General features: G+C 39.6%; 1 protein-coding gene across 1 annotated transcript in view; it reads left to right on the plus strand.

The window, feature by feature from the left end:
• The first annotated feature begins 618 nt into the window (after positions 1–618).
• NOX3 (NADPH oxidase 3) overlaps positions 619–15,733 on the plus strand; it is a 38,101-nt gene continuing 22,986 nt past the window's right edge. The window contains exons 1-6 of the mRNA XM_010282155.1: positions 619–663; positions 1,336–1,431; positions 1,637–1,747; positions 3,593–3,677; positions 11,728–11,873; positions 14,914–15,095. Coding sequence (XP_010280457.1) covers positions 619–663; positions 1,336–1,431; positions 1,637–1,747; positions 3,593–3,677; positions 11,728–11,873; positions 14,914–15,095 — 665 coding nt within the window. The remainder of the gene's footprint in view (positions 664–1,335; positions 1,432–1,636; positions 1,748–3,592; positions 3,678–11,727; positions 11,874–14,913; positions 15,096–15,733) is intronic.

Raw genomic sequence — 15,733 nt, forward strand, 5'->3', positions numbered from 1 at the left:
CTGCACAGTACAAATAGGAGAAAGAGAAAGCGACTGCTAATTTTATGACTGTCATGCATTTTAACATTGCCGTAATCTATATTTGCAAGAAATCCAGATGAGTGTTACAGGGACACCCTTTTATTCTGACAGTTCCTGACTTCTGACTGAGTGACTTTGCCACTCCCAAGATCTTCTAGCAACGCTCCCATCTTATACACACATAAGGGGTGCTCCCATTTGCTACTAAATTAAAAGACAAATCACGAAAAAGTGTTACACTCTGTCCACACTGCGCAGACAAAGCAAAGAAACCCACACCAATACATGCTAGTACAGGAGGACAATTTAATGACAGCATCTCTCATTTGCTGCGAAATAACTCTGGAGAGAGAAAGGACTGGACAATGACCAGCATTTTATTTACACAGGTCATGAGACTTGTCACTTGGGTGATCTGTTCTTGTCAGGGAGTCCTTAATTAGAAAATTCCTAGAGAGATCTCCTACTCCCACTAGGTGCTTATTAAAATCTAAAGACAAAAGGAGTTAGTAGAAAAGCCTGAGGAATGGACGGAGAACTCAGGTTACACCGAAAGGCAGGAGTCAGCTGCTGCTAGCGTAGGGAGAGGCACTCAGGATGGGATGCTGGATTTTGAATGAAAAACTCTCAGTGCTGTTATTAGTGAGTATTTTTAGCATTTAAAAAAAATCTAACTGGATATATATAAATATTTTAAGCTTGTTTAAAAGACGTTTTATGGTTTGCTTACAGTAATACTCACAAGCTTAACGTAAAACTTGCTATAAAATATTCAGGAGCCTTTTTATAACTAGCCTTAAAAACAATTTAAAGTCTTACTGGTTTATTTTTAATTAGTTTTAAGTCCATGTACTTTAGTCCTCAGATAAAGGGAACAGAGGTTTGCAATTGTAATTGAAATTATATTCTGAATTATTTTCAGAGGGTTTGGTGCATTGAGTACGTGGGGCAGAGAAAGGAATTTCCTCAGCTCCTAACTCCCTCCATTTCTGGAATTCTTTAATTTTAGATTTTATTGCCTTTTTAGAGAGCAGGCTAAGCCCTGTGTTTAAGATCAAGTTTACCATCACACAGTAAATGTCATTTATATCCTCTACTGGGGATAGGACTGTAATCCTGCATTTGCTAAAAGATAGCCTCATGCCAGCAGGCATTTGTGATTTCTATCATCTGCGATCAAGAACTGAATTGCACACTGATTTCAAGTGTCTCTCCGATACTTTTAAAACTATAACCATAACCAGTCTTTTATGCATTAAAAAATTTATAAATTAAAAATTTATATCACTAATCTGTAGCCTCTGTGCTTTGTAGCTGGTGTGGCTGGGACTGAATTTCTATTTGTTTATTGATACCTTCCACTGGTATGAAGACGAAGATGCTTACATTTATACACGGATTATGCTGGGAGTAAGTACGAGTTTGGTTGTTAAAGGGCTCCACAAGAAGAATGTATGCATAGTCTGATTTTATTTGCATCCTTCATAATAATATTTTTGATGCTTCAACAGTAATTTACCCATATAAGAGTATTATGTTAATATAGTCTTTTCTTTCTTTTACTCTTCCTATACCAAGCTTGTAATTTAATTTCTTTATACTGTTATATGTACAGTCAACCCTGTCTTGGGCAAGAGCTTCTGCAATGTGCCTTAATTTTAACTGCATGCTAATCCTGTTACCAGTCAGCAGAAACCTTATTTCATTCTTAAGAGGAGCAAGCATTGTAAGTACCATTTCTCAAATAGCCACATTATCCTCCCTTTTTTATTTCTGTAGTTCAGCAGTATTATCCATATCAAACATTTTCCAAGGAATTTTAATTTTTGATAGAGAAGTCTGTACACTATTGCATAGTTATTACCATTTAAATTGTCAGCATTCATGGCTGAAGAGAAACAAATGGCTTGTTTAACACGGTGCTCTAAATGCAACACTGATTTTGGCAGCCGCTGCATAGCATGGTGTCATGAAGTGAAAAGTGAGAAGCTACAAAAAGCGTACGTACTAATGCAGCTTGGCCAAATGGAGAAAAGACGTATCCATCCTGTGTATCCTGTGTAGCTGCAAAGCGAAAATTGGAGAGAGAAAATGTACAGATAGATAAAAGTGTCGTAAGGATAATAAGGAACATGTTGAAACCCTTCTGTCTGAGTGGCCACCATTCAGGTCTCCCTTTCTTGTAAACATGTGTTTTTGTAATAGAGTGGTCACCTGCTAGGAGGCATTTACATTAACCTCAGCACCACCCGTAGGAAGTACCTAAGGCTTTAGCACTCCTAGCTATACCTTCAACTTGCAGTGAATTATTACAGTCAGAGCAATTCCAATACCACATGTTTGGGGAAAAAACCCACTTGATCACTTAATGACTCCAAGAGTAACGGGAATTTAGAAATTGTAACATTAATTTATTTTATTGTAAGCTGGTTCTTATTTCAGTTCTGCCTTTTTTTGCTTCAGTTAGTTACATTTCCAGCAGTCTTTAGGCTGGGAATCAATGCTGTTTTATAATTATTTGAGTCCAGGAGCTGAGAATTTAAGAAAAAAAGTCTTGTTGGACTTCTGAATCAGTTTGAGAATTAACATAAAGTATTTGCATGCCCACTTAGATGCAGAGTAAGAACTCAGAACTGGAACTCTTCTTACCGATAATCACTATTTCACTCTTCTGGACAATATTCTGCTCCTGCGGAGCGTGGTACAGAGCAACTGGACTGGCTCCAGCATGGTCAGCACAGGGCTGGATCCAGTGACTCTCCCAAGGAGGGGCTGGGTCTTGGCATTGTACCCCGCGGTGCTCCAGAATTTTTTTTTTTTTTTTTTTTTGGAAGTTTTATCAGCTGTGAAACAACACGGATAAATGCCAAGGTCTTTGGCATGGCACTGTGCCAGGTCAAGCAAGCAATCCAGACACCCAGAACACTGCTCAGAGCCTGAGTTAGGTCTGCAAAGGCTATCTAGGTTCCAGCGGAGTCTGTTAGTTCGGGCTGGTCGTCGCCTACGCCGTCCCCAGGCTGGCTCTGCGCAGAGGCACCCAGCCGGCCACGAGCACACCAGCGTCCGGCTCTTCCAACAACGGGAAGACGGCTCGGTAACACAAAAGCATGCAGCCACCCGAGCTCCAGGCAGCCTCACCCTCCTGGGGCGCGCGTTTCGTGAAAGCAGTGAAAACGCTTTCGTCGCAAGCTGGCTTTGCCAGCCGCCCGGCTGGGGTCGTGCAGCTAAACCTAAGCTTGCACAGCAGTGGTGGCCCAGCCCCGTGTTCTTGTACCAGCAAATCGGTTAATCACCAGCCCAGATAAACCACTCACGAATCGCAGCTAAATGTAGCAGATCTTTATCAAATCTGTTTTTGAGCCCCTACGCAGGTTGAATACCTTCAGAAATCCTGGGGTGTCACTATGCCAAAAACAGTTACCTGAGACCCAAAGTTAAGGCTAACCCAAAACTTCCACTGAACGCCTCCAACATTCCATTTTAAATGTACTGAACTCTTCTCTTCCCTCCAAAATGTGAGCTGTAAATAGTAATAGGAATGATATAAAACAAGATCTGCTTTTTCACCAAGTGCTGTGGAGGAGCACTGAGGAGACAGCTTGACAAAAACGTCGCATTTCACAAGATGGTTGCCTATGGAATAGCTGTAAATGCAAGTAAGCTTTATTTTTTTGTCATCTTTGCCTTTGAACTGTTCTGAATTTCACAGTGATTCTGCCTAATGCTGTAATCCCCATCAGCTCTGCTACTTTAGTGCAATCGTTTGGTGACTGCAGCTTTAAATCGGTGCAGGAGTCCCATCTGATTAACCATTTGCAACCTTTTTTGTTCGAGAATCGTTTGACTGTTAAGCCAATAAACTTTCAACCTGGATAGTAACTACTAGTTGCCATTTAGCTAATGTGACCAACTTGTGTGCTCTTAAAATCTAGTGTAAATAACTTTCATTAAATCCCTGAGAGTAGATGTTTGGGGAGATGACATAGCATTACAGTCTGATTTCCTAAGGAAATGGTGCTTATGAGTCACACTGCTCATCTGTCCACCACTACATCTTCTTCAATAATTTTTCAACCAGGTAATAAATTTAATCTGAATTTGAGACAAGAAGCTGCCTCAAGACATTAAATTACTAAATGTTTTTTTTAAATAGGTGATGGGTACAGGGAGCTAATGGTCCCCTTGAGAGAAAAACTGCATCTTGACATCAAAAGTTGTATGTTCTGCTGGTCCTAGTGACTTACTGAACTATAGGTGTTTGTTCATGTGGCTGGGAAGAAAACGTGGCACTTTCCCGTTCCCCAAGTCAGTAAAGGACCTGGAGAAGACTGAAGCTTGTAGTAATTCAGAGGAGATGAGGAGAACAGGAGATAGTGTGGGGAAGAGGGAAGAAGGAAGAATGAAAGACAACATGAGGAAGGACATAAACACATAGAGATGGAGAGGTATCTGGGGCAGGTAGTTCTTGTAGAATCACAGAATCACAGAATCACAGAAAATGTGATGGACACATGGGAGTTAATCAGGGTTATTTGCAAGCATAAGACATTGCAGGGCAACAGTTCTACCTCAGGCTGTCAGGGTGGATCTTGGTCCCAAGATTTTTTTTCAGTCTACATGAGGGAGCTGCTTTTGCGTGTATAGGCTGTTAATGTCTCCATGCAGTGAGACAAGAATATGAAGTCAGGTTTGCCATCAGGAATCAATAGCTAAAATTTGTCCTTTGTATGTAGTGCTAAAGAATTCAGAGGGGAAGGCTGGGGATTGAGAACGTGCGTCTTATAGTGTATTATGATGATTTACTTATCTGTCATGTCCATTCATTTATCAGAGTTCAGTTTCTGTACAAAGCAGATTCGTACAGAACGCAACATTGCTTCTTTAATTAACAAATCAACCCAGGAATGTAAATTAACCAACTTCCACTTGGTGTATAATTTGTCATGCTCCAAAAAGAAGGCAAAACTGCACAGTCAAACCTTTTATGTTTTTGGTTTTTACATTCATATAAAAATGTTTGCTAGTGCATTAAGGTGGACAGTTGGGAAGTGCAAGTCTATGAGAAAAGTGATTACTTTATGGCTTCAGTAATTCCAAGGAAAAAGACACAGGAGCTGATGTGAAATGACAGAAAGAACTATTATTTAATTCTGTTACTCTCTAGGGACAAAATGAGGGTTTGCTGTTGGGTTGTTATTTGGGTTGAGTTTTGTTCCAGAATATAAAATGGAGAAATAGTTGATGAGATGTTTGAGGAAGAAAACAAAATACAGGGAAGTGTAATGAACAAAACATGACAACTTATGAACTCATGCTTCTGTAACAGACAAGTGAGAAACAACTATAATATCTGGGTAAACACTACATCACTGTATAGTCAGACTTGGGTAAAGAATGGCCAGAAACTCATTTGCCTGAAATTAAATTTCAAATTCATTAAAACAATACAATCTACAGCACATATTGTGAGAGAAAAGCAACATTTTAAAACGAGTAAAGAGGTATCCATAGGTATATCGAGTCCCTGTTTATAAAATCTAACACTGTTAAAATAATGTGTAAATAGATGCCATTTTCCTCTCAACTGAGACATTATTTATCCAGATACTACCTATATTGCCTTTTGTTACACAAAAGCGTAGTCAACTCCTATTAGTCTATTGCAGTTTAGTAATTCTTAGTTAAAGGAATGTTCTCCCATGTATGATCAATAGCCTAAATGTGGCAGCAAGAAGTTAAACCAATTTGCAGATCAGATCAGTAAGCTTAGCCACACAATATAAAATTGTAGACTCCCTTATTATTAAAGTAACATGCATTCATCTCAGCTTGCCAGGTGGTGTTATTCCAGTATATTTATTTAATAGCCTGCTAAAAATAGTCAGTGCGACATTAGTGTTGTCTGGCTTCTAAGAGGCAGCCAGCTCAGCTGAGGTGCGCGTGGCCCTGGGGAAAGTATATCTGTACCTTTAATTTTTCATCAGCTCCAATACAAATTCAAGAGCAGGCTTTAATTGGTCAGGTCATAAAGGGTTATAATTAGAGACTAGTGGAAAAGGGAAGTCAGAGGAAAGAGAGAGAGTAAACAATGCTATCTATAATCAAGGGCATCATTGAAAATTCAGTAAAGGGGATTCTGCTTAGTTTGGCTTCCTGTGTTCTGCATGCCTGTCTGTGATAAGAGCTGTCTGGGAGTTATTCATCCACTAATAAATCTTCCTTATAGACCTGTAACTCTGCTAGAATAAAATCACAGTTTCATGCACTCTCAGTTTGATCAATGCAAATCATTCTACGCTTTCTAATGCAAAAGAGACTTTTCAGTTGAGAGGCAGTTGTCTGAAACCTAAAGACATCTACAAGAGACAGCAAATAACATTTTGTACAATCCCTCTCTCTTACTGTATTGTTTTTACCCTCATAAGAAAGTACATTCATCCATTTTCTGAAGCGGGGAGTTTGAGGGGGCGTTGGTGTTTTTTGTTTTTTTTTTTACTTTGGCATAAGATGCATATTTTGAAGAACAAACTGCTGCTTGTGTTGTTTGCAGAAATGTTATATAGATATATTGTTCCAACAGTCTTTGAATTATGATATGAACAAAGTTTAAGCAATTAAGAGAAAGTAGGGGGAAGGCAGTGAGGTTCTTCGCAGTTGGGTTGTTTGAAATGGTGGTTGCTGCTCTTTAAACATCCCAGCAGTGTGATTTTCCTTAAAAGCATGCAAAATGCAGACAGAAACATAGTGATGCTAGGTGTGTTTGGCTTCTGACAAGCACTGAAAAATCTGTTGCTAAAAATACTAGAAAACCTTTCCTTTTTCAACCACATTTTGGTAGTGGTGGCTATGTGAAGGGCTTTGGTGATCTGAATAACTTTTTTTTGTGTAAGCGATGAAGTTTTCAGGGAAGCAGATGCTTATCTTCAAAAGAGGTTTAGCTGATATCTCAGTGTTGTACTTCCAGAAATCACAGAAAATCAAACTTCCATTAAACTGCATTTTTTTTCAGTCAGATTGCTTAAATCCAGACTTGGTGCAAGTACTAGGAAGGAAACTACATTAAATTAAAGATTATAAGCTTCCAGCTAGGATAAAAAAATGGTCCAAGTCATGTTCTCCTTTGATGTTTATAACCACTCTAAAAAAAAACCCTCCAATGCAAGTATGTGTGTGGTCACTATTGTTGTAATTTTTACATAACCTGCACTTTTTTAGTCCACAAAGACAGCATGAAGCTGAATTAAGCGTTCTGTGTAACCAGAAAAGGCACAAGGCAGTGGGTGGCAAAAGAAACAGGGCTTGGTCAGGGGCAGAATTCCCCACGCCTGGGTTAGCTGCTTACAAAGCCATTCTCTTCACTGCGGGCAGAAAGGCCAGGATTTGACCCTTTGACTTTATCACGATGGGTTGGTTAACCAAAACATTTAACTTCTAGCAGCAAGCTCAAATTTGATTATTATCCTGTACAGGCATGCAGAAAAAGAAAGAGTGAAATCTTGCCCTCAGATAAACACATACAATTTCTGTTTAGTTCAATGAGAGTTGTGCATGCTTCACTGAAGGCACAATTGGCTGAATAAGACTAGCTAAATTGACCGGAGTTTCAAGATAATTTAATTACAACTCTTTGTATTTAAGAATATGTACAGTAAACACCGTGCGCTAATAGCAACTCCCTCCCTCCCTCCTTCCAATAAAACCTATTTGATCACAGAGGTGGACTAGATAGAACATCTTGGGGTCAAATACAAATTAATGTATGTTAAGTGCTTCAGAGGCTCCAGATGCTGTTAAAAACAACAGTCAAAATCCTTCAGTTTTCATGCACAGTTATAAAAAAGAATTTTGTTTAAAAGATTGTATGATCTATTCCGTACTTTATATTTGGTCATGCAGAATGAGGAAAAAATTGAACTGAAAATCCTGAGATGTAGTGCCTTAAACTTTGCCCTCATGATTAACTTAGATAAGTGGTGCAGGGAAAAAAACAAACAACTGTTGTAAGCTCAGATTTCAGAAATCTGCATACTAATTTTGGAATTGCTTAGTAAATTCTATACACTGCAGATGCAAAGGACCTTCAGAAAATGCACTTTAAGGATGTAAAGTATTTTAGCTAATGGCAATATATCCAGTGCCAGACTTTTTAGTCTGCTACAACTATTGTACATTAAATGAACCACACTGAAAATGGAATTAGATCTTTGCATTACTCTTACCATCCAGCTATAATTCACTTTTAGATTGCATCATTTTTTCCTAGCAGCACACAAAAAAAATCATCGGAAGTATTAATCTAATAACACCCTAGGCAATATTTAATATCATGGGAGACTCAGGTAAACCAACATATTCAGTACATCATTAGTTTGAACGTTAGTATTTTCCAGTGTATCATTATACTCTGTACATTAACAGTGACCACCAACGAGCTTGCAAAAAAGATCTCTCCTGTTCATTGTGGAAGTCTTCTACCCTTGTAACATCCTCTACTTGTTAGATGAAGGCTGGAGGGACTGTCACCCAAAAGGGAAGATGTGGTAAATCCCAAAGAAGAGGGTATGGTGATGCTTCCATTGACAATAACAGAGTAAAACACAGCAATATGCAGATGGACAATTGTGCAAAAAATGCAAAGGACATTGTCTTTTCATAGCCTGCAGAAAAATCTTACTAGGTTAAGTTGCAGAAAGCGGATCTCCTCTTCCAGGGAAAAGTTGCAACATGATTACCCTTCATTAAACTTTAGGCTTAAGACCTTCTTGGGAAGCTATGTCTACTCAACCCACTGTTTTTTTCTGTTCAAGACTGCAAATACTCTGTTAGGAAATGTGGACCTCTGTCTGGAAGAAACTACGACCTCATTTCATTCTCAACACTCGGCATATACCAGATAGCACCAGGTTTCCTGTTGTCGCTGACATGACTGGAATTTGTACAAATCACGTACGATCCTGCACTTTGAGGAAAGTGCAAGATATTGTAGGCTTCTAAACAACAGAAATGTCATCATTTCACATGAATATTTCACAATCTGCAGTATCACTTTTTAAAAAAAATCTATGTGTTTTGAAGGTGAAAGAGTGAAATATCCTCTGAAGACAGATTCGAACCGCCACCTCTAGTCAATGTTGCTATTTTAAGTGAGCAAAGACATCCAAAACCTGCACTTTAAATGCTGCAGGGAATCTTTGGTAAAACAAAGCTATGGAACACAACTGTGTGAAGCTCACCTGGTCCCAAGGCTATGGTGACTATTACGTCATATTGGTGTTATAAAGAGTATCCTGCAGGCACAGAAGACAAGAAGCCCAAGTACCATTACTGATGGCACCAGTCATCACTAGGAGATGCCAAGATATAATTGCTCAGTAGAATTCCCCTCAGAGATTTATTGTCAGGGCTCTCCATCTTTTGACAGTTTTCGCTCCTCTTTCCAAAAAAAGGACTACGTGCAGCATGTAACTCCACACCCTACCGCAGACTGTGGTCCGTTACCCCGCACTCCCGTCCTCCAAGTGAGCTCTTTCAGATGTCAGAGAAATCAGGTCCTCATCAAGCAATGACTTGGTTCACTTCCAGCTGGATCTGATAACATCCTTACCAGGCCAAAACATCTGTTCTGAGAGGAGCCCCTTGTAGGAACAGCTCCTCCCGCTTCCTACTCAGCACTTAAGAGTGCTGTTACATCTAAATACATAAACAGTGTTTATATACTGCTTATACATCAGTTGTACGCCGGGGAACAGATTGCCGCAGCCCCCACACAGCTGCCACCTCAACCCTGCAGCTCTGAGCCTCTCGGGCTTTTGGGTTTTGACAGTCTGAATCCACACATCTCCCCCGCTGCCTGTGGTCTCGTGCAGCCTTCCTTCCAGCGTCCCGGCGCTGCCGAGGTGCTGGGAGCACCCTCTCACGCGTGGGCTCCGGGGAGCCTCTCCCACCTGACGCTGGCCGGGATGTTTCACATACAGCACCTAATGCATAACAACGTACGCAGGACACGCCGGGTCACTGAGTCCAATACCCTCTGATGCTCACAGTCGCGTCATATATGCTATTTCATAAAATGACCAACCTTCAGCCGAAAGCTGCTTAGATTGCTTGATCCCATTATCCCATTTATTGAAAGGTTATTTTAGAGCCTCATTCCTTTGATGGCTTGAATCTGTCTTCTAATTTCCAGGCTCATTTTATCTCTGTGCAGTTCATACCCATTTGGATTCAGTCTCCATTCTGCTGAAGCTATTCCAGCTTGTATAAATAATTTATTGTTCATTGGGCCAAAGTTTCAGAAAAAATGGGAACTTGATTTTGCAGTTTGGGTGCTCAGGATATTCACAAGAAAAAGAAAAAGAAAAAGAAAAAGAAAAAGAAAAAGAAAAAGAAAAAGAAAAAGAAAAAGAAAAAGAAAAAGAAAAAGAAAAAAGGAGAAAAAGAGAAAAGAAAAAGAAGAAGAAAAAGAAAAAGAAAAAGAAAAAACAAAAGAAAAAGAAAAAGAGAAAAGGAGAAAAAGAGAAAAGAAAAAGAAGAAGAATAGAAAAAAACAAAAAGAAAAAGAAAAACAAAAAAGGAAAAAAGGAAGAAAAAATAAAAGGGAAAAAAGAATCTTCTTTTGAGAGAATATCGTTCAGGGAAATAGATCATATTTGATTTACTACAAACACTGCTTTTTGGAAAGGTTTTTTAAATGGTCAGGGATAGGAACAGATAAACTCTGGAGGAGAGATGATAACAGGAAGCTAATTATAAAAACTAGAAATAGCATGCCCTAATAGCTCTACTGTAAACATGTAATTGTTTTTCGTTGTCATTTTTTCATCCTTTGGTGTTTAATGTTTTGCATTAATTACAACTTTCCTGTAATGGATTTAAGAATCTCTCGTATTGAAAACTGAAACTCTGCACCTAGCACAATTACGACTTTATCTATGTTAGCCAATAACAAAACAAAGTCCTCCCTTTTTCCCTCTTTTGAAATTATCATCCTTCCACTCAGGAAAAAAATCACAGGGGAGTTCTTACTTCACTCCAAGGCATTTTTCTAAACTGACCATTTCACATGCCTTTGGGGAGAAGGCCAGAAGCAGAGGTGATACATGATGCTCAGGGCAAATCAGATCTAACACTGTGATTCAGACTTCTCCCTTAAAATCATAGTTCCTGTGGCTTCCTCAGGCTGTACCTGCATAAAGTGATTCTACAGCTACCTATTAACAGGGGACAGATTTTGGATGCATCTCTTAAATATCCCTGGTGCAAGTTGCAAACTGGTCTATGCCTAAAACGGACAAGTTAGTGTCCTGCATAGCAATTATTAGACCATGGCACATGCTAATATTAACTAAAAAATAGGGATTTTTAATCAGTTTACTTCGTTTTGAACAACTTAAAATCAGAGGCAAACACCTTTATATCATCTCTCAAGAGCTCCTCCTTTCATGACACTGAAGACTGTGGGGCACTTGACTGTAAACACGGGAGGTGACCCTGGAGCTGTTCCTCTCCTCTCAAATGTGAAGCAGTTGCTTCACAGTAGAGACGTATTTCATAAAATTTTCCTTTTACTGTCAGCTTACCCATGCAAAGCTCTCAATGTATGCCCAAGCTTTTCATATAGTTCGTAGTGTGCTTAATGAAGTCCTTCCTGGCACTGTGGACACGCACAAGTGTGTCTGTAGTTTCACACCACTCTCTCTCATGCAGCCATACATATTGTTGCCCACTTGATCAACATTGAGCGGTATCATACCAGCCAGTCGAAGGAAGCCGGGGAGTTACGGAATAAACTTTCTGGCCTTGGCAAGAGCCCAAATGAAAGCTACTTGAACCCAATCAGGACCTATGAAACAGTAAGCTGTCACTTTTTTGTTTTCCTCATCTAAAAAGTTTTCCCCTGTGGATTCTATTGACGGTAAGACTGTATTTCAAAGCCTTTTAACCAGAGCAAGAAGGTGCTGCCAAAGGTTAACCTCAATTTCAGCTGAAAACACTTACTCAGAGCTGCAATTTTCAGGTTACCAAGCTCAAAGAAATGTCTACAGTATTTTAATTAGTTTGTCAGGAATCAGCTGAGGTGGGGGATAAGGACTATTGTGAATAGTAGACAATAAAATGAACCTGCAAAGAATTTTAAAAAACTAAACTAAACTATCAATGTATGGAACAAACACATCTTTCCAGAAAGATAAAAAAGAAAAATCACATAACAACATGTTTTTCACAGTTGCTATCTGCTTCTCCCCACGGTTGTGCAGTATCTTCCCAATAGCCCCCAAACGGGGGGTTTATTCTGCCCCGTTCGTTACATGTCGCGTGTGGCTGCCCGGGGAAGAGCAGGTGCAAAGCCACCCGGAGGACTGCTGCCCACAGGAGGCAGCGACTGAGAAGCTGGTGCTGCTGTGTGCTCTTCAGAGACCAGCAGGACCACACGCACCTCAGCCCTGCAAATAAATGGTTCTGCGCGCTTTGGGGAAGAAAAGTGACTCTCTCCTGTCCACTTCCTTGGCTATCTCAAAACAGTGTGGGTAGAGAAGCTATTCTTCATAATACTCATCAAGAAAAACAGATCCTTTCTACAATGCATGTATGTAAAATATGCAAAAATTAATCAGCTTTTTCCCTTATTCCATCATACCATACATCACATAGATGTTGTTTGTTTGCTTATGTATACTGTTGTATACTCCTGTATACGCCAGGGTTGCAATGGCCCTGGTAAGACACCCACACACATTGTTTCTGCCCTTTAGGAATTTCCCACATAGCCAGCATGCCATAAAGGCTGCGTGAACATGGTGTGGGGTTCTTTCAGTCAGTGGTTTGCTCCACTGAAACAAGAAACAAAGTGAGATGATGGCCAGACAACCATCAGCAGGATCCAATAGTACTTCCCAGTTACAAGGCATTTTGTCCTATTTTTCCTCAGTTCCTGTCCAGTTTAGATAATGTGATTTTTGCATCTTTCAAAACAAAGGAGTAAACAATTCTCAGGTTTGAAGAAAACTAGGCAAATGAATGGTCTCAATGGTGTGAACATAAAAGTCTTGATGTTGGTGTTGACAAAGCAGTTAGGTTTATCAGAACAGGAGAGCAAGCACGGACTAAGCTGCCCAGTCTTTCGGCACAGCCGGTGCCCACTCTCACCGCATGCCCATGAGATGTTCCCCAAGAACAGAACAGAGCTCACAGCTCCGAACAGGAACCTACTGTCTTTCAGCATGCATTTTTTTCTCCACTAAGCTTTCCCATGGTGATATAATTGTGAGGTAGGCCTCTAATTAACATTAAGATCCTAAATACCCTTGAGGAGGAAGGCTAGCATTTTCTGAGATCCTTTCCCAGATTTGTCACAGTAATATGTCCTACAATTACCAGCCTAGCTTTTACTCTAACCTCTAATATTTATATTTCTTTTATAGGCCACTTGTGTCTCAGTAGCTACACTCAGAATTAATAAATTATGAAGTAAAGCAAATAAAAGATAGCTTCTAACTTCAAAGAAAGTTCTGAGAGCAACAGTTCAGGCTTTCTTTTCAGTTTCATCTTACCCCTGTAGTAGCAGTGCAGTAAGTGTCTTTGGCATTTTTACTTGTTTCATCTCAACAGTCAAACTAGCCACTGCAGTGGAAACCTTCAAAATATCACCTAGATCAATCCTGTTAATATGTAATAGGATCTGAACACACTCTTCACAGGCACCAATTTGAAAATGTACTGTGTGCTGTCAAGTGTGAACATTTTTCATGAATGATTTTACTGTAAAAAGTGACTGTAAAAATGGCATTGTGGAGTTTTATCACCTCTAGGATTTCCATATCAAATGAGTGCACTTTACAAGTACAATGTAGGGTTTTTCTTTTTTTCTCCTAGTATATTAAGCTGTAGAATCAAGTCAGGATCCAGAAGCCATGCTGAGCTCCTTCATTCCTGTGCTTTACCACCAGGAAAACAGATATATGTGCTTTGCAGGCCAAACGGGGACTTAATTTACACTCTGCTGGCATATTTAGCTTGGGTCTCATCTTGCGTGTGAGATTTTTACCGCAGTTCTTCACGATTTGCACTTTATAACTGAGATCAGCATCTGACTGTTGTGTTCAAAATACATCTTCATTCTCACTTCAGTTTATTTTGGTGGGTTTAGACAGATGTAACAGACCTGTGCTGATGTCTGTGAGTCATGAACAAGAAGAAACATGTTCTAGTCCAGCATATTAATGTTTCATCAAACCCAAGTATCACCCAATGTATCTCCAGGTAAATGTGAGGAAGAGATAAATGAGATATGCTGTCAGGTAAATGAGAGCATGCCGTTTCTATGCACCATTTCAGGGCTGCTAAAAACCCCAAAACTTTGAAGAACGTAAGCACAGAAGAAGAGCTGCACAGCTTTATGGTTGCAGGTGTCTTAGCACCTCACTTTATCAGCCTCACATGAATAAGATGGTTTCTAGTGCTGTTTTGCTTATTACATCTCTAGGTTTAATCTTTTCATTTCTCTAATCATTCTCCTTTTTCTTTCTGAGACACTTTTACATAAGCAAAATAGATAAAAATACTAATGAGACTGTCTAATTTCCTACTTCCAATTTCTGAAAAAAATAAGTGGAAGCAAACATTTACACATCTGTCTCGGATAAGCCTGAGTGGAAGTAGAGCAGAGGGATATTTTTCCATGCTCTTCTGTGGTAAAATGGAGGTTTTCCTTGCCTCCATGTCTTGTTCTGATTTTGGTCCTATGCTGAAAATATAGCTTAGATTTTGGCTTCATATGTAATAGCAGCAACAGTAACAATAGTAACCGTAACAGAAGTAGTAATACAAATAACAGTTATAATAACAATAACTACTAATCCTAATCCTAATCCTAATACTGTATTCTTATTCTAGAACACAACAGGAGAGGTATTAACCACTATAGCTGGAGTAACTGGAGTTGTGATAACTGTGGCTTTAATTCTGATCATGACTTCATCCACTGAGCTCATCAGAAGGTCATGCTATGAGGTGTTCTGGTATACCCATCACCTCTTTGTGGTTTTCTTCATTGGTTTAATAATCCATGGTATGGGGTAAGTGTCTGCATAAACTACATGGGGTATACGTACACAGTTTGAGATGAAAAACAATTCAAATCAATAATCCTGTGCTTTTCTATTAACAAACAGCTGGGATCTTTTCTTGGAGACAGATCGCAAAACGAAAGCATTTTGAAATTAAACTCACCACTTTTCTGAGGACTAAAGGTGTGGTTTAGTTCTTTCGACCACTCTTCTACCGTCTTACAACCTGCACCTAATTATCAATGCATCAGTCTGAATGATCTTTCATCCCTAGGAACTGGGGGCATTACAGATTAGGAATCAAAGCTTTGTGGGTTCAAATTAATAATACGCTCATAGGTCTTCTAAGGCACTTTGCGAGAGAGCTTGTACAAGCTTGACAAGCTTTCAGCATGTCAGTTACCCTGTGGTGGATGTCCCTGTGCCCATTCTCCTCTGCATCCATAAATGTAAAGTGGTTTTGACCTTCTTAGTGGGAAAAGAACCCCAAATTTCCTCACCATAGAGAAATACTGTGCAGGAGCAGTAGGCACTATATTACAAACCAAGTTTAAATGACTGCAGTAACAAACAACTCAAGTTTATGACTAGCCCAGTCAGGTGGCTTTTATGGAGAAGGATGGCTGCCAGGTCACTGATTGTCCCCC

This window comes from Phaethon lepturus, unplaced genomic scaffold (assembly GCF_000687285.1).
Source record: "Phaethon lepturus isolate BGI_N335 unplaced genomic scaffold, ASM68728v1 scaffold49432, whole genome shotgun sequence".
In the NCBI taxonomy this organism is placed as follows: Eukaryota; Metazoa; Chordata; class Aves; order Phaethontiformes; family Phaethontidae; genus Phaethon; species Phaethon lepturus.